Source organism: Megalobrama amblycephala, linkage group LG2, assembly GCF_018812025.1.
Source record: "Megalobrama amblycephala isolate DHTTF-2021 linkage group LG2, ASM1881202v1, whole genome shotgun sequence".
Lineage (NCBI taxonomy): Eukaryota > Metazoa > Chordata > Actinopteri > Cypriniformes > Xenocyprididae > Megalobrama > Megalobrama amblycephala.
The window spans coordinates 34838580-34857440 of record NC_063045.1 but is presented as its reverse complement, the minus strand read 5'-3'; the positions used below and the strand labels follow the sequence as shown (position 1 = coordinate 34857440).

Below are 18861 nucleotides of genomic sequence, written 5' to 3'. Positions count from 1 at the left end.
ATCTATTTGGACAGTAAAAATGTATGAAATACAATACAAACACATTTTTCTAGTAAAACATTTCACAAAAAGTAGTTGTTAGGTTGCCAAAAATGTCCAAATAATTTTGGGGTCACTATACAGTATGTGTCTAATATAAACTGGGTGATGCAATGCATTGCTAAAATGTATAAAGATTCAATTCCCTTTCAAGGGAACTCGAGCTGCGTTGAAACGCTGCAGGGAATGCCTCTGCGTGATTGCGTTGTGAAGCTTGTATGAAATCGTACTTGGCCGCGGGGCAGGCTGCGGCGTGCCTGCATACAATGTCGATCTAGCCGACCTGCTAAGAGACCTGGGGGAAAGTGAAGAAGTGGGGGTGGATGTCATCCAGGAGTTGCGTCAGTCAGCCGACTTAGCTCTCTGTGCCACTAAGGAGACGGCCAAGTCTATCAGCTGGTCTATGGCAGCCCTGGTGGCCACGGAGAGGCACTTGTGGTTAAATCTCACCGATATAAATAGATAAAACCTTTCTCCTGGATTCTCCGCTCAACTCTTCTGGCCTCTTCGGCGATGCTATCTCCACCGTCACCGAGAGGTTCCTTGAATCTAAGAAACAAGCAGCAGCTTTACAACAGTTTCTTCCCCGCCAATCCCAGGTCTCTGTGGCTGCAGCCCAAGTCGAGTACGAGCTCCTCACACCGGGCGCAGCAGAAGCAGAGCATTGCTGAGATGTTGGCAGTATTTCAGGCTCTGAAACACTTCCTTCCAGACCTCAGAGACCATCATGTACTTGTCGCTCCAGCAACACATCGGGGGTCTCGTACATAAACCATCAGGGGGGTCTGAGGTTGCGCGCGTTATACAGACTGGCTCATCAGATCCTCCTGTGTACCCAGGGGAAGCTGCTCTCAATCAAGGCAGTTTATATCCCAGGGTACCTCAATCTGGGAGCAGACATCCTGTTGAGACAGGGGCCGAGGCCCGGGGAATGGAGACTTCACCCCGAGGGTCACCTAGGAAAGGTCACCCTGCATCTAAGCAGAGGATGAGCAAGTGGGTGGTTGAGGCCATCTCACTTGCTCACGAGTCGGCTTGTCTGCCTTCACCTTTGGGGATTCGAGCTCACTCGACCAGGAGTATGGCCACTTCCAAAGCGCTACTGTCAGGAGTTTCTCTCTAGGAAGTTTGTGATGCGGCAGGCTGGTCCTCACCGCATAACTTTGTGAGGTTCTATGAACTGGACCTCGGCTCCACTCCAGGAGCGCAGATGCTATCGTCTTAGTGTGCGCAACGATTTCATGATGCTCATATAGCGTTCCCGCAGTGTTTCGATGCAGCTCGGTTTCCCTTGAAAGGGAACGTCTCGTTTACACATGTAACCTTAGTTCCCTGAGTAGGGAACGAGACAGCATGCCTGTAAGCGACTTGCTTCAGTTTTCCAGAAGCTGAATGAATGGGTTTTTGGGTAGGCTTTATAGTTTCCTGGTCAGTGACGTCACCTGCCTATGACGTTCCGTCACTCCATTGGACTGATTTCATAAGTGCTTCACGACGCAATCACGCAGAGGCGTTCCCGCAGCGTTTTGACACAGCGTCTCGTTCCCTACTCAGGGAACTAAGGTTACATGGGTAACCGAGACGTTTTTCAACCATCACATTTTTTGAGTATAAGACGTGTGTCACAGACACGCCAGGCTCTACTCTCACCCAATCACGACGCACTCCCTCACCAGAATACTAACCACGCACACCTGACACTCATCACCTTCCTCATCAGCTGCACTACCAAAGACACGCATACCTACCTGCTATGCTTACCTCAAGGACTCCTCTAACGACTACTTACCTGTCTCCAGCATTCGCCAAGATCCCTAGTGTTCTCCTCGTCTTCTGTGAGTGTCTCTGTGTCTCGTCTGCTCCACGTCTGCCTGCCATCCACGTTCCCTGGGAAAACAAGACAAGTATCAGTTACAAGAATATCATCTGCCACGAACTTTACCTGCATTCACTTACCTGCACTCTGCTATCACATCTGGTTGTTCAATAAAAGATCATTAACGTTATACCTGTGTCTCCGTCCCGTTCTGTAAGTAACAGAAGACCGGACCAACACTGTCTGAACAGCCACGATGAGCACTCCGAATCCGTTTCAAGACCTGTATGCACTTCGCCGCACTCTCACCAGCACTTCCACACCAACACCACCAGCGACCACTTCCGCATTTCCCACTGCATCTCCTTCACCGCCTGCGATCGCCGGTCCCATGGCCAAACCGGCGCCCTTCTCTGGCTCGGCGGAGGACTGCACCGGATTTCTCCTGCAATGTTCGCTGGTCCTGGAGATGCAACTGCACTTATATCCTGATGACAAGACAAAAGTTTCCTTCATAATCTCTCAACTTGACGGAAAAGCACTTCGCTGGGCTGAACCTCTCTGGTCACAAGATAATCCTGTTGTACAGTCATTATCAAGCTTCACTACCCATTTCAAGGAAGTTTTTGGAAAACCAGCCTGGGATTCATCTATCGGTGAGAGATTATGTAAACTCAAGCAAGGTTTAATGCCTGTGTCTAATTATGCTCTCTAGTTCAGAACCCTAGCTGCAGCAAGTGGTTGGAACGAACAAGCCCTCATTACCACTTATTGTCAAGGACTGGATCCTCGTGTGCAGTTGCATCTCGCTGCATATGAGGATACCATCAGGCTGGAGAAGTTTATCCAACTTTCCATCAGATTCGCCATTCATATGCAGCTGTGTCTCGAAGAACACCAGGACTATTTCCATCCATCCTCCGCCAGCCTGAATCCGTCAGTCATCCAGAACCAGCCAACGAACCCATGCAAATTGAAAAGTCATGTCTTTTGTCTGCTGAGCGACAGAGGAGGCTGACCCAGAATCTTTGTTTGTATTGTGGCCATCCTGGGCATTACATCTCTGAATGCCCCACTCGTCCAGTGCAACCTATGGTGAGTGTCATCATGCCTACGTTGAATAAGATGAAACCACTCACTATTGTTGTAAACCTTACTGCTGCTGATTTCTGTCTACCAATTAACGCTCTCCTCGACTCTGGGTCAGCTGGAAACTTCATCTCCGGAGCCCTCTGTCGCCAGCTCAAACTCAAGACAACAGCCACGGCGAAGATATATCAAATCCACTCGGTAACGGGAAAACCCCTCCGTCAAGTATGTTACATTGTGGGACCTCTTCAACTCCAAGTTGGCATTCTTCATCAAGAGGAAATTCATCTGCTGGTTCTGGAGGACTCAACATCTGACATTCTAGGGCGCCCATGGCTAGGCAGCACAATCCCATCATCTCCTGGCGGACAGGAGAGATCCTGAAGTGGGCTAACCAATGTTTCAATGACTGTTTTCCCAAGTTTCCTGTTCCTAGTCTTACAAGTTCCGAAGAAATCCAAGTCTGTGTTACGTCAGTGGAAAGCCTACTCAAGAATCGCTCTACGGACATCCCTGCATGTTACTCCCATTCCAGTGCTTTCTTCTGTCCGAAGAAAGCCTCCAAGCTGCCTCCCCATCGGCCATGGGACTGTGCCATTGACCTCATCCCCGGTGAGCCAGTGCCCAGAGGAAAGATTTACTCACTTTCCATCCCGGAGGAGAAGGCCATGGAGGAATACATCAACGAGGCTCTGTCGCAAGGCTATATAAGCCCGTCTACTTCCCCTGCTGCTTCCAGCTTTTTCTTTGTTGCCAAGAAGGACGGAGGCTTGAGGCCCTGCATAGACTACAGAGCTCTGAATAAAATTACAGTAAAGTTCAGGTACCCACTTCCTCTCATCCCATCTGCGCTGGAACATCTACACGGCGCCACTGTGTTCACCAAGTTGGACCTCCGCAGCGCATACAACCTCATCAGAATACGTGAGGGGGACGAATGGAAGACAGCTTTTGTGACCCCTACTGGCCACTATGAATATTGCGTCATGCCATATGGACTTGTCAACGCCCCCTCCGTATTCCAGGACTTTATGCATGAGGTGCTTCGGGGTGTTTCTCCATAAGTCTGTATTGGTCTACATCGACGACATCTTGATCTACTCCCGGAGCCTAGCCGAACATCGCCATCACATTGCGGAGGTCCTCCAACGCCTAAGGGACTACAATCTGTTCCTGAAAGCCAAAAAATTTACTTTCCATCACCCCTCAGTGCAGTTTTTGGGGTATAACATCGATTACAGTGGCTTCCGCATGGACGAGAGGAAGGTCACCGCCATCAAGGACTGTTCCACTCCCACAATAGTAAAAGAATTACAAAGGTTCCTGGGTTTCGCTAACTTTTACAGAAGATTCATTCAAGGATACAGCATCGTCACCACTCCACTCACAAACCTGCTGCGCAGTAAGCCCAAGTCTCTGTCCTGGACTCCAGCCGCAACGCAAGCGTTTGAAGATCTCACGAAAGCGTTCACCACCGCTCCCCTCCTGGTTCACCCAGACCCAGACCTCCCTTTCGTCGCTGAGGTAGATGTCTCTACCAGAGGAGTAGGAGCGGTATTATCACAGCAGCAGGGGAAACCAAGTAGACTCCATCTATGTGCCTTCTTCTCCCGCAAACTCAACCCGGTGGAGGTCAACTATGACATTGGAAACCGGGAGCTTCTCGCCATCAAGCTCGCCCTGGAAGAGTGGAGGCATTGGCTTGAGGGAGCTAAACATCCGTTTGTGGTCGTAACAGACCATAAAAAACTTGGAGTACCTACGAGATGCTAAAAGATTGAATCCTCGTCAAGCTAGATGGGCTCTCTTCTTTACCAGATTTAACTTTACCATTTCCTACCGTCCTGGATCAAAGAACTTAAAGGCTAATGCTCTGTCTTGTATTCATAGTCCTGAAGAGAGCGTCGACGACCCAGAGCCCATCATTCCTGAATAATTCATTGTCAGCCCCATCACTTGGTCTGGAGAAACTCTCCCCGAGTCTAATGCCTCCACCAACACCCCGCCGGGTTGTCCCCAAGGTTCGCAATACATCCCACGGACACGGCGCACTCCCCTCATCCACTCCTCACACACGTCGCTGGACACTGGCCACCCAGGGGTCAATGAAACCCTCTCGTTGCTTAAACAACGCTTCTGGTGGCCCAACATGGCTTCGGATGTCAGGAGGTACGTGAAAGGGTGCAGGGAATGTGTCATCTCGAAAAGCCCTCGTCATCTTCCCTCCGGGAAACTCCAACCTCTGCCCGTTCCAACTTGCCCGTGGTCACATCTAGGAGTGGACTTTATTACAGACCTTCCAGTTTCCAATGGATGCACCTGTATCATGGTAGTGGTGGAACGGTTCTCTAAGTCCTGTCGGTTAATTCCCCTATGAGGACACTGCCAACGGCAATGGATACAGCTGAATTAATGTTCAACTATGTTTTCAGATACTATGGACTACCCGAAGATATTGATCGAGGATCTCAGTTCACCTCCCGTGTCTGGAAATCCTTTTTTAAGCTCCTAGATGTGACCATAAGTTTCTCCTCTGGCTACCATCCCCAGACGAATGGGCAGACGGAGCGGAAAATACAGGAGATCGGCCGTTTCCTGCGTACCTTCTGTCACGGCCACCAGGACTCCTGGAACCAGTTTCTGGGTTGGGCTGAGTACGCCCAGAACTCCCTCCGTCAGCCCACCACTGGTCTTACCCCTTTCCAGTGCATACTCGGCTATCAACCCCCAATGTTCCCCTGGGATGGGGAACCATCGGACATCCCTGCAGTGTATTACTGTTTCCGGGAGAGCGAGAGGGTCTGGGACTCAGCCCATCTACAACTCCAGCGAGCCCTCCGGAGACGCAGGATGACAGCGGACCTTCGGCATTCTCAAGCATCCAATTACCAACCTGGGACAGAAGGTCTGGCTGTCAACACAGGACATCAGGATGCGTCTGTCCTGCAGAAAGCTGAGTCCCAGATTCATTGGCCCCTTCACCATCACCCGTCAGATCAACTCCATCACCTACCAACTGCAGCTTCCCCCTGAGTACAGAATTCACCCCACATTCCATGTATCTTTGCTAAAACCTCACCATCCCGCTGACATTCCTTCCACAAAGCCTGGCGAAGCCAAGGAACCCCCCCTTCCTCTCATTGTGGATGACAGAGCGGCATATCTGGTGAAAGACATCTTGGACTCCCGGTGCTGTGGTGGTCACCTAGAGTATCTGGTGGACTGGGAAGGATACGGTCCCGAAGAGCAGTCATGGGTCCCCGGAAATGATATTCTCGATCCAAGTCTTCTCGATGACTTCCATGCCAGACATCCCAACAGACCAGCTCCACGTGGCAGAGGTCGACCACCATGACGTCGGGGGGGTAATGTCACAGACACGCCAGGCTCTACTCTCACCCAATCACGATGCACTCCCTCACCAGAATACTAACCACGCACACCTGACACTTATCACCTTCCTCATCAGCTGCACTACCAAAGACACTCACAGGCAATCAGTCACTGTCCGGTCTCGTTAACACATACCTACCTGCTATGCTTACCTCAAGGACTCCTCTAATGACTACTTACCTGTCTCCAGCGTTCGCCAAGATCCCTAGTGTTCTCTTCGTCTTCTGTGAGTGTCTCTGTGTCTCGTCTGCTCCACGTCTGCCTGCCATCCACGTTCCCTAGGAAAACAAGACAAGTATCAGTTGCAAGAATATCATCTGCCACGAACTTTACCTGCATTCACTTACCTGCACTCTGCTATCACATCTGGTTGTTCAATAAAAGATCATTAAAGTTATACCTGTGTCTACGTCCCCTTCTGTATGTAACAACGTGTTAATGTTGTGCTTTTTTTGTTTGTTTGTTTGTTTTTTTGTATAGAGTTGAATGAGAATTTACCTGCACACTGATGACAATGAGCAGGCAGGTCTGCACCAGCAGGGCGAAGGACTGATAATCTGCAATGTCTTTGCCATCATCTCTGACAGTGTCGTACATGGCTGCCCAAGGGATGAAGAAGAGGATGAGTGAGCTGTAGCAGCTGTGCAGCAGGGTCCTTGCAAAGGCCATCTTACTGAAATACTGGTTCAGCTGTCCCGGAACGTAAAGCTGGGGGTACTGGAAACTCCAGCAGTCATTTATGTCCTGCACATGCACACATATTTATTTTCATGACACTGAATGTAGCATGCTAATCCAGGCTAATCCATATTGATATATGATGACATACTTGATCAAAGAGACTGAGTGCAATAACAGGTAAAGCCGTATATATCAGGTTGTAGAGCATAATGAACCACACATCGTACACAGTCTGTAGAGAGAGCAGAACACACTGGCTGGGTAATTTGTAGAATGTATGCTAAAAAATTCTGAAATTCATGGAATTATTTTTTTTTTATTCACATTTTCACTCAAATTGTTTTGCTGATAATTTAAATTTTTTTATTTATATTATAACAAATTCTTTAAAAAATATAATTATTATATGAATAATTTTATAAATATGTAATATGATAATGAATAATTTATAATTATTTTAAAACATTTTTAAATGAACTTAATTATAAAACAAAAACGTTTTAAAAATGTAAATTTAAAATAAATGTTAATGTAATTTAATGTATTAAATTAGAATGTAAATGTTAATATAAGCATTACACTTGGACTGTACAGTATATATAATATAATTTAATGATATCAAATACAGTACACAGAATTGCTGAACTGAAAGCAAACTCAATATTCACTAAAAATCAGTAAATTGAATCAGTAAATTTCAAATAAATGGTAGGTATACATTTCGGCACAGTTATAATGACAAATAACAAATATGTCAAATATGATTTCAAATATTTCCATCTCACCTGTGCAGAGAAGCCGCTGAAGAAGCTGTACCAGAAGTGGACAAAGGTGCAAGTGAAGTTCTTGTAGAAGAAGTAGCGCAGGAACTTACACATGCGCAGATAGGACCAGCGGCCGTGTACCAACAGGAGGCGCTGGAGGTAACGGAACTGGGCGAAGGAGAAGTCACTGGAGAGAACCGCCTGCATGCCTTCTTGCCCACTAATGCCAACGCCAATATGGGCAGCTATAGAGGTCATGAGGAGTTTTTAAACAGACAAGTAAGTGATTGTAAGTGATTTTTGTAAGTGATGGTAAGTGATTTTAGCATATTAGTGTTGTAAAGTTCCCAGTTTTGTCACTGACCCATTGTTTCTTATAAGTGCATATAATCTTACTTCCAAGATCACTTCCCATGTCTTTCACTCTCATGTCATCTCTCTTTGTGAGAAACACTCACTTTTGATCATGCTGACGTCATTGGCTCCATCTCCAATAGCTAGCGTCACTGCTTTCTTGTTCTTCTTGACAAGTTCCACCACTTGAGCTTTCTGAAGAGGGGTGACCCTGCAACAGATGACCGCTTGGCACATACATGCGGTCCTCAAGAGCTCCAACTGCATGTCCTTCTGCAGAGCAAATGCCTGGGCACAGAATATTGGGAGACACAATGATTAAAAGAGTTTCCTACTAATCAATTGTTGCGTTTTATTGAAGAGCTTATGAGGAATAGATCCTATTTTCGATTAATAAACCAAGGTTAGATTTCTCTTACCAGACTGTGGCCATTAATTACCAGTCCATATTCCCCATCGACCTTCTCGTCTTCCACCACTTGAGATTTTTTACCCAGAAGTCTACTCTTCTGAATGGGTGGCTCATCTCCTGATTCTGGTGACATCTTTTTCCTGGCATTCCTGAACACAGAGTATGGATCACTTTATTTCAAATGTGATCCATTTGAAGTTGTTCAGAGCAAGGGTGTCCAAACTTGATCATGAAGAACCACTGTCCTGCAGAGCTTAGCTCCAACTCGCCTCAACAAACTTTGTATGACAGTGGCCCTCCAGGAGCAAGACTGGAGATCCCTGGTTTAGAGATAGAGAGATGAAACTTACACAAGCTCCTCTCGCACTTCCTCTGCTGTGTTGGCGGCCACTATGAAGATCTCTTTCATATCCTCTCGAAGCATATTACAAGAGTAACCAATGTTCTCAGCCGTCTCTGTGAGACATTGTAATGTCGAGCAGCTAGAAACATCAACTTGACCAGCCCCAAACCAGCATGGCATAAGCTGGTCTTTTGAGAAAGTTCAACAGCCATCAAAAGCTCAGTTTATGGTAAATGAATGAGTGAACTCACCCTGTTTGTCTCCTGTCAACACCCAGATTTTGATGTCAGCTTTGGCAAGTTGCTCAATGGTCTGAGGCACTCCATCTTGAAGTTTATCCTCAACTGCAGAAGCACCAAGGAGCTGAACGCACACATAAACATACTTTACATAAAAATAAATACTCAGAAATAAGAGAAATCCCAATGGCTTACATTGAATGAGGAACATCTAGAGAAGCAAACACCATAACTACGCTTTAGCATTCTGTGTGATGGTGATTTTACCAGTAAATCCTTTTCGATCTCTTCATAAATAGCATCCAGTTTCGCCTCGCGTTCATCCAGTGCTGTGCTGGCCTCATGATGTCGCTCTCTCCATTCCTCAAACTTGTCTTCATCTAAGTCCTTATAGGCCAAAGCCAGTGTCCTCAGACCCTCTCCAGCATATTCCTGGGATTGTGTTAGTCAAACATGAAAAACTCACACAAACATTGACACAATCTCATGGAAACACAAATGTAACTTACGTTAAGGTGTTCTGTGGTGACCTCCATGAGTTTGGTGGACGATGGATGCAGCCTCTCGAAGATAATTGTGTCGGCTCCCTTACAGTAAAGTGTCAGTTTGCCCTCTGGATTACGAACTGAAGAAATGCACATATACTTGACAATATTGTACTGGAGATTGTTGTAATTCAGAATTTTTTACTGTACTGCTTAATTCAGCTTATGGTCTCACCAATTACAGACATCCTCTTGCGGACGTTGTTGAAATCCAGCACTGCCAGTAGCTTGTAGGTGGTGGGAACTCCCATCTCCACCACAGAGATGGTCTCTGGGGTACGAGAACGAAATACGAAGCCAAAATTCCTTGCTGCGGTGACCAGAGCCCCCTCATCTGGAGACTGAGCCTGGTAAAATAGCTCTCCTGTGGAGAAAGATAGTGTTATAAGATAGTTTATAAGAAACTTAAATAGTGAGAATTGGACCCTAAACTAAAGTGTTACATTCTGGTCCCAATTTGAGAGAGAGAGAGAGAGAGAGAGAGAGAGAGAGAGAGAGAGAGATAGATAGATAGATAGATAGATAGATAGATAGATAGATAGATAGATAGATAGATAGTCTGTCCCAGATTTGGTTGAATCTGGTTGAATCAATGCAATCTGTGTATAGATATGTTGAGAATCCATTGTGAATAGCTAATAGTGTAGTAGAGCATGCGCTAGGTGGCACTCACCTTCTGTTTTTTCCTCAGGCATGACAGTGTGGCAGAGCGCCAGCAGTCGGAAGAAGGACCGGACCTCTGGAGAGCCCAACTTTACAGCTTCCAACAGCTTATGGTCATGGAAAGAGAACTTTGGGTCAGCAAGAGAGTTGTAGGAGAAATCGACCTTCTCTGTTTTCTATAAATGAGGAAGAAAATGGAAAGAATGAGTAAGGAAAAGTTTTTTTTTTGTTTCTTTGGGGAGTCACTAGAATCACTTTTTACTGAAGTGAATATTTATGAGAAAATATATATATTGGGTCCCACTTTATATTAGGTGGCCTTAACTACTAATAATTTGATACAATGCACTTATTTTGTACATACATGATTTTACATTGTACTTATATTTTGAAAATACCTGCATGTAATTACATCTGTAATTAATTTCTGTAATTACATTTATAATTACATTGTTGACCCATCCCTTACAACTTAACCCACCCTTAAACCTACCCATACCACCAAACCTGTCCCTAACCTTACACGTATCCCACCTCAATAGCAGCAAAAGTGTTTTACAATAAAATATGAACACAACAAGTACATCATACTTATTTTTTGATGTAAGTACATACTAGTTAAGGCCATCTAATATAAAGTGGGACCATAAATTGTCAATTTTGTAACCACTAACCTCAGTGACTTCAACCCTCTGCCCAGCAAAGTCCACAACCTCACCTGAGGAACGTAAAAACAGATGAATTAGTGTATTGTCACAGAGACGAACTCCGTGATTCCCTCCTCTGGCCATCAGAGAGCGCCCTCACCCGAACACTGACACACACTCACACACACACACGCACTACGAATCTGTCTGGCCTCCGTTATCACGTCTGCTGTTATCTGACCATTGCCTGTTTGACCACAATTATTGTTAATAAAAGCCTGCTTATGGATCCCACTTCGTGTAACAAGTTGTTACAGAAGACCTCGCCAGCCTCCGATCCAGTGGCTTTTTCTCACCTGTGTGCAACAATGTCTGCCCAAGCCAACCAACTTGCCGCACATAAGCACCAGCTAAATCGACTCACCTCCCTCACGGAAGAGCTGGTAAAGGCCCTCCAAAATCTCCACACTGCCACTCCTCCGGCGACAACAACACCTGCCGCATCCGCCATTACACACACGGCAGAAACGCCATCTCAAATCAATCCTCGTCTGGCATTTCCCGAAAAGTTCGATGGTGATCCAACAAAATGTAAGGGGTTTATACTTCAATGCTCACTGTTTGTCAACCAACAACCCACGCTATATTCCACCGAGGCTGGGAAGATCGTGTTTGTGTGTTCATTACTCACCGGCAAAGCACTGGAGTGGATTACGGAGGTTTGGAGGGATGACGGTTCTGTCTTCCCGTCATTTGAGTCTTTTATGCAGAGATTCTGTGAGGTGTTTGATCATCCCAACGAGGGTAAAGGGGCAGGCGATCACTTACTGGAGCTTACCCAGGGACGGAGGACAGCAGCGGAATATGCGCTCATCTTTCGCACGCTTGCTGCTCAAACAACGTGGGTGAGTGACACTCTCAAAGTACTGTTTCGAAAGGGACTGAATTACAATATGAACTGGCCTGTCATGATGAAGAAAGATACTTAGACCAATTTATTGAACTTGCAATTCAGATTGATAACCTCACCAGTGCCAGAAAACCTAGCAGCCGCAACATTGTTCATGTTCCCACACCCACTGTCTCGGATGAGACTGAACCCATGCAAATAAACTTTTATCATCTGTCAGCTGAGGAAAGAAATCGTCGACTCTCTCAACGTTTGTGTTTATACTGTGGTCAACCTGGTCATCTGAGAAACACTTGCCCATCACGACCTCATCCTGAGAACCAGAAACCGGTGAGTTTCACAATTGATGCTCTAAATCCTGACATGTGTGTTACTGTGCCCATCATTACTGCCAATGGTTGCCAGATATCTACCACAGCACTGTTGGACTCAGGAGCTGCTGGAAATTTTATGTCTCACGGTTTTGCTCTTCGTCACTGCATTGCTCTCATTGAATGCTCCTCTTCCCTGACAGTGGAGGCAATAGACGGCCGACCACTGGGTACCAGACATGTATCTTCCCTGACACAGGAGCTTGTGATGCAGACGGGTCTCCTCCACTCTGAAACAATCCAATTCTACATTCTGCCCACCTCCAACGCATCCATCATCCTCGGATTACCCTGGCTTCAGAGTCATGACCCCCATATCTCATGGAAGAAGGGTCAGATTACACAGTGGAACAATGCCTGTTACCCCAAATGTCTCTCACACATTGCTCCTCTGTCTGTTCGATCCATTAATGTCAGCGAACTACATCCCAATGTAGACGTGCCCAAGGAATATATTGACTTGTCAGTAGCTTTCAGTAAAGTACGTGTTTCCAAGCTGCCGCCTCATCGTCTCTATGACTGTGCCATTGATCTCATCCCTGGTTCAACGACTCTGAAGGGTCGTATATTTCCCTCTCTCAAACTGAATCCGAAGCCATGAAAAAGTACATTGAAGAGGAATTGGCGAAAGCAGGGCTCTGAACCAACATCAACATCACGCATCTGCAGCGCATCTGTGAAAACTAGACCTACCTACATAACACATATAAAATAAAAGCGAATATTTAGACCTATATGCTACGCAAAATATTTCACCTAAATAATTAGGTCTACAGATTAACAAAACGAAAGTGTCTATTTGTGGTGCAGTCCAAAGATCTAGAAAAGGAAACAGACATTCTGCTTTTTTTCGTTATTTGAGTGTCTTTTTTAAATGTATGAATTATGTCTTCCTTTTACCTGTATGACCATAAATTACGGAGACAGTTTACTGTCTTATAGAAGGAAAACAAATCCAGTGGTCGCGCCGGTGTCTCAATTGCGCGCACACAAATTCTTGCATTGCTTACTTGATATCGCAGCCTGTTAAATATTAAAACAATCAACCAAACGTTACACTGCTCAATTCAATTCTGTAATACAATCTGCCTTTAACCACCGCCATACTGTGCTGTTATATGTGAAGGATGATGTTTTACGTCGAAAATGCGTGTGAAGTAAAGCTCATATAATAAATAATAGTTTAGCATTCGTCTCAAAAATGAAAACAGTTGGATTCGTGCCGAATGAGAAAGGTAGGCTACAGATTCACTTTAAATTAATTAGTTTTACATCTTATTTAGTTTTATTTCCAGTTTTATTTCTCACCTTGAATATAGCAATAGAAGCTGGAATGGCGTTAAAAAAGATTTTTTTTTTAAATTATTATTCGTTTTGGCTTGACGTTTACAGTATATAGCCTGAATAGTCCAACTGTTAACTTTAGAGGTTTTGTTGTGGAGTACATAAGTGGATAGGTGAAATAATATAGGGCAGTTTTGTTCATAATTTATGTTTACAAACATTCTAAACAAAGCTATGTATGCTAGGCTACTTTTACATTTTACTTTATTTTACTTTATTAACTTTATTATCATTATTTCTGAATGTAATAATATTTATTATTACATTCTTATCTTTTTTCCTCTCCGGAATAGTGTCAATATTTTTAACCATGCAGCAAACATTAAAATATCTTGAAAAAATACTTTAATTTATAAACCATTGTTTTTCCTTTCATTTAATAGGTTTACATTTGTACAGAATCTTGTTATAAAAGATCATTTTAGGCCTATTGGCTAAGACAGCAAATACACTCTCTTTGTTTTTTAATAAATAAAATGCTGTACGTATTATTATTATTATTATTATTATTATTATTATTATTAAGTAGGCTACATGTAAAAAAATAAATAAAATAAAAATAGCGTTATTAACCGTTATTTTTTCTAATCAAACCGGTTTCGGAATGTTTATAATACAGAAGGAACGCTGGAACAGAAACGTTAAAATATCGATTCTGCTCGGAGTGGAACGATTTATTTTTTTTTTCATTTTTAAGCCCTGGGCGAAAGGCCAGTCAATGTTTCCTGCGTCAGCTGGGTTCTTTGTGCACAAGAAGGATGGAGGTCTTCAACGCTGTATTGATTACCGTGGTTTCAACAAAATCACTGTTAAATTCTGGTATCCATTACCCCTAGTTCCTGCTGCACTCGAACAACTGCGCACGGCCAAGTACTACACTAAGCTTGACCTACGAATAGTCCGTCTGTGTTCCAGTCCTTCATCAATTATGTGTTCCGAGACATGCTCAACAAAACTGTCATTGTGTACATTGATGATATTCTGATTTATTCCGACACTTTTGAAGAACACGTCTGTCATGTCAGGGCGGTGCTCAAACGATTGATCCAACACCAGCTGTACGCCAAAGCAGAGAAATGTGAATTTCACAGAACTTCCACAGCATTCTTGGGGTACACCATTAGCCCAGAGGGGATTGCAATGGATGAACAGAAAGTCACTGCAGTTCTCAACTGGCCTCAACCTACCACGCTGAAGGAACTGCAAAGTTTCCTGGGGTTCGCAAATTTCTACAGACGTTTCAACAGAAACTTCAGCGCTGTGGCCAGTCCTCTAATGTCTATGATTAAGAAGGGGATGGTCATTGTTCTTCTCTCGATTTAACTTCACAGTCACATACCACCAAGGTTCCAAGAACAAGAAAGCAGATGCTCTATCCAGACAGTATGAAGGTGATCACTCCCCCCAACTTCCTGAGACCATTATACCATCCAGCCTAATTGTTGCTCCCATTTAGTGGGATATTATGATGGAGATAGAACAAGCCAATGCTCAGACCAAAATTTCAGTATTCTCCGCAAGTGCTTATTGGAACAGGTCTATAGTTTGCCCTCCTCCGGGCATCCGGGAATCACTGCCACCATCCATCTTCTACAGAACCGGTTTTGGTAGTCAACCCTGTGCAAAGACACCACTTTATTTTTAAATTAATGCCAGAATTGCAATGTTCACAAACCGTCACGTCAACTACCCGCTGACCTGCTTCAACCTCTACCCCTGCCACAACGCCCCTGGTCACACAATGCCATTGACTTTGTCACTGATCTCCCAGCCTCCAACAGTTACACCACCATTCTAACCATCATTGACAGATTCTCCAAAGCCTGTCATCTGATACCACTACCCAAACTGCCCACTGCCATGCAGACCACCGAGCACTTGTGTAACTGGGTGTTCTGAATCTACGGCTTACCAGAAGGCATAGTCTCCGACAGAGACTCTCGACACTTAACCTCTAGACTCTGGTCAGCATTCTTACAAGCACTTGATATAAACGTCAGTCTAACATCTGGGTACCATCCTCAATCCAACGGTCAAAATTCAACCTCCTCTATTCCCGTGGTCAGGAGAACCCACCAATGTCCCTGCAGTCAATGACTGGTTACACAGAAGTGAAGCAACCTGGAACAGGGCCCACACCCATCTCCAACATGCCGTTCGCCGACAGAGAGAACAAGCTGACCGTCATCGTCGTCCTGGTCCAGAATACCGTAGGCTTCCTTGCAAGAAGCTCAGTCCAAGGTAGGTGGGTCCATTTCAAATAGTACGTCAGATTACACCTGTTTCATTCCGTCTTGCCCTGCCTAATCATTATCGTATCTCTCCCACTTTTCATATATCCCTGCTCAAGCCCGCTGATGGTCCCAGCAAAGAGGGGGAGGAGGTGTCCGGTGATCAGGGCCCCCTACCCATCATGGTGGAGTGCGAGGAGGCCTATCGAGTTCGTGAACTACTGGACTCCAGGCGCCAAGGAAGGAATCTCCAATATCTGGTCGACTGGGAGGGGTACGGTCCAGAGGAATGTTCTTGGGTCAATGCAGATGACATACTCGACCCCAATCTCGTGGAGGAATTCCACTGAACCCATCCAGAGAAACCGGCCCCTCAACCGCGTGGGAGACCTCGACGCCGATTGCCTCCTCGCGCCAGGAGTCACTCGCACTCGTTGGTGAGACGAACTCCGTGATTCCCTCCTCTGGCCATCAGAGGGTGCCCTCACATGAATACTGACACACACTCACACACACACACACACACACACACACACACACACACACACACACACACACACTACATTTCCCATCAGCCCTGTACCTTGGCACTGATTACCCCATCCAGCTGAAGCATGTTATCTGGCCTATATAAACTGTCACCAGACCAGTCCTCTTTGCGAGGTCTTGTATTACTATGGTTTGCATTTCTGAGCGTTCTTTGTTGTTTTGCCTTCCTGTTGTGACCCTGTTGATTCCTGTTTACGATTCTCTGCTGCCTGCCCATTAGACTATTTGCTTTGTTTCTGACCTGTGATTGTTCTCTGCCTGCCCTGATCTACTGCCTGTCTCACGACTATGAATCTGTCTGCCTTCCGTTATCACGTCTGCTGTTATCTGACCATTGCCTGTTTGACCACGATTATTGTTAATAAAAGCTTATGGATCCCACTTCATGTGATGCATTTCGTGGAGAGAGAGAGAATGATTGAGTATAGAAAGGCCTTAAAAACTGCTAGATCAGCCTATTTTTCAAAACTTTTAGAAGAAAATAAACACAACCCTAGGTATTTATTTGATACAGTGGCTAAATTAACAAGAAATAAAGCTTCAGCTTCTGATTTTTCCAAAGAGCACAGCAGTAATGACTTTATGAACTTCTTTACTTGCAAGATTGATAATATTAGAGAAAAAATTATAACCATGCAACCGTCTACTACAGTATCGCGTCAGACAGTGCATTGTAGTGTCCCTGAGGAAAAATTCAATTCATTTACTGCTTTAGGAGAGGAAGAAATGTCTAAACTTGTTAAATCATCAAAATCAACAACATGTATGTTAGACCCTATACCGACTAAGCTATTGAAAGAGATGCTTCCAGAGGTCATAGATCCTCTTCTTAATATCAATACAAACTTAATCTCAATTCATCTTTATCGCTAGGATACGTACCAAAAACTTTTAAGCTGGCTATTATTAAACCTCTTATTAAAAAAAACACAACTTGATCCTAGAGAATTAGTCAATTACAGGCCGATCTCAAATCTCACTTTTCTGTCAAAAATACTCGAAAAGGCAGTATCATCACAACTATGTTCCTTTTTAGAAAGAAATAGTATCTGTGAGGATTTCCAGTCAGGATTTAGACCGTACCATAGTACTGAGACTGCTCTCATTAGAGTTACTAATGATTTGCTCTTATCATCAGATCGTGGTTGTATCTCTCTATTAGTGTTACTGGATCTTAGTGCTGCATTTGACAATATTGATCACAATATTTTTTTAAATAGACTCGAAAATTATGTTGGGATTAGTGGAATTGCCATGTCATGGTTCAAATCATACTTATCTGACCATTATCAGTTTATAGTAGTAAATGAAGAAATGTCATATCGATCACAAGTTCAATATGGAGTACCGCAAGGCTCAGTACTAGGACCGTTGCTTTTCACTCTGTACATGCTACCCTTAGGAGATATCATTAGGAAGCATGGTGTTAGTTTTCACTTTTACGCTGATGATACTCAGCTCTATATTTCTTCGCGCCCTGACGAAACTTACCAATTCACAAAATTAAAGGAATGCATAGCTGACAGTGATGCGCGGGTCAATGTATAAACAACCCGTACCCGACCGACGTTTTCAACTAACCCGCCCGCAACTCGGGCCGCAAAAAAAAAAAAGGGAAAATATTGTACCCGACCCGCTTCCTGACCCGCATTTTTTTAAAAGTAGTAAATGCTCATTGTAGCGTCATTGGGCCATAGACGTAAGAACTAGGGGTGCGGGGGGTGTGGCCGCCCCCCTCCCATACGCCTCCCATACGCCCCCCATCAGCCTCCCTGGCCAATAATATCCATTAATCCAGCCTGTGGAGGAGAGAAATGTTTCAGGACCTGACGTGGTGCCCTCAGAGGTGCAGCTAGCAGGCAGTTCTTGAGGCGGCCCTTCATTTTCCATTTCAGCTGTCTAGATGCATATTATTGATGAATGCGATGTTTATGTTTCGACCCTGCTTGAAGAATTCATCAGCAGGTCAACTGAGAGAAGGCCCACTTTTGGAAAAGTGTGACAGCCCTTAGGAGCGCAAACTGTTCTTTTTCTGAATGTTGTATGATATAGCCTAGTGTTATGTAAAAAAGGCTTGATTTATTCATTTATTTCGTTTCATTTTCTTAACAATTAAGATGCTGCATGTGTTTATCCAGTCTAATCGAAGTGTGCGTCTCTCCCCCGACTTTCCCAACAAAAATAACGGATGACCGCAGGCACCCGCTCATTTTGGATCAACCCGCGCATCACTGATAGCTGATATAAAAAAATGGATGACCAGTAATTTCCTACTACTAAATTCAGAAAAAACAGAGATTCTAATTTTTGGACCAAAAACTTCTTCACATAATAACCTAGAATACTGTCTAACACTTGATGGCTGCTCTGTTAAGTCTTCGTCATTAGTTAGGAACCTGGGTGTGCTCTTCGATACCAATCTTTCATTTGAAGGCCATGTTTCTAGCATCTGTAAAACCGCATTCTTCCAT

General features: G+C 44.6%; 1 protein-coding gene across 1 annotated transcript in view; it reads right to left on the bottom strand.

The window, feature by feature from the left end:
• The window catches only part of atp8b5b (ATPase phospholipid transporting 8B5b), a 41827-nt gene that overhangs the window by 2619 nt on the left and 20347 nt on the right, over positions 1–18861 (bottom strand). The window contains exons 12-23 of the mRNA XM_048172838.1: positions 11013–11056; positions 10349–10514; positions 9851–10039; positions 9640–9755; positions 9398–9562; positions 9143–9254; positions 8899–9004; positions 8556–8697; positions 8241–8424; positions 7804–8027; positions 7167–7250; positions 6836–7081 (exon numbers count right to left, since the gene is read on the bottom strand). Of these exons, the coding sequence (XP_048028795.1) occupies positions 6836–7081; positions 7167–7250; positions 7804–8027; positions 8241–8424; positions 8556–8697; positions 8899–9004; positions 9143–9254; positions 9398–9562; positions 9640–9755; positions 9851–10039; positions 10349–10514; positions 11013–11056 (1778 nt within the window). The remainder of the gene's footprint in view (positions 1–6835; positions 7082–7166; positions 7251–7803; positions 8028–8240; positions 8425–8555; positions 8698–8898; positions 9005–9142; positions 9255–9397; positions 9563–9639; positions 9756–9850; positions 10040–10348; positions 10515–11012; positions 11057–18861) is intronic.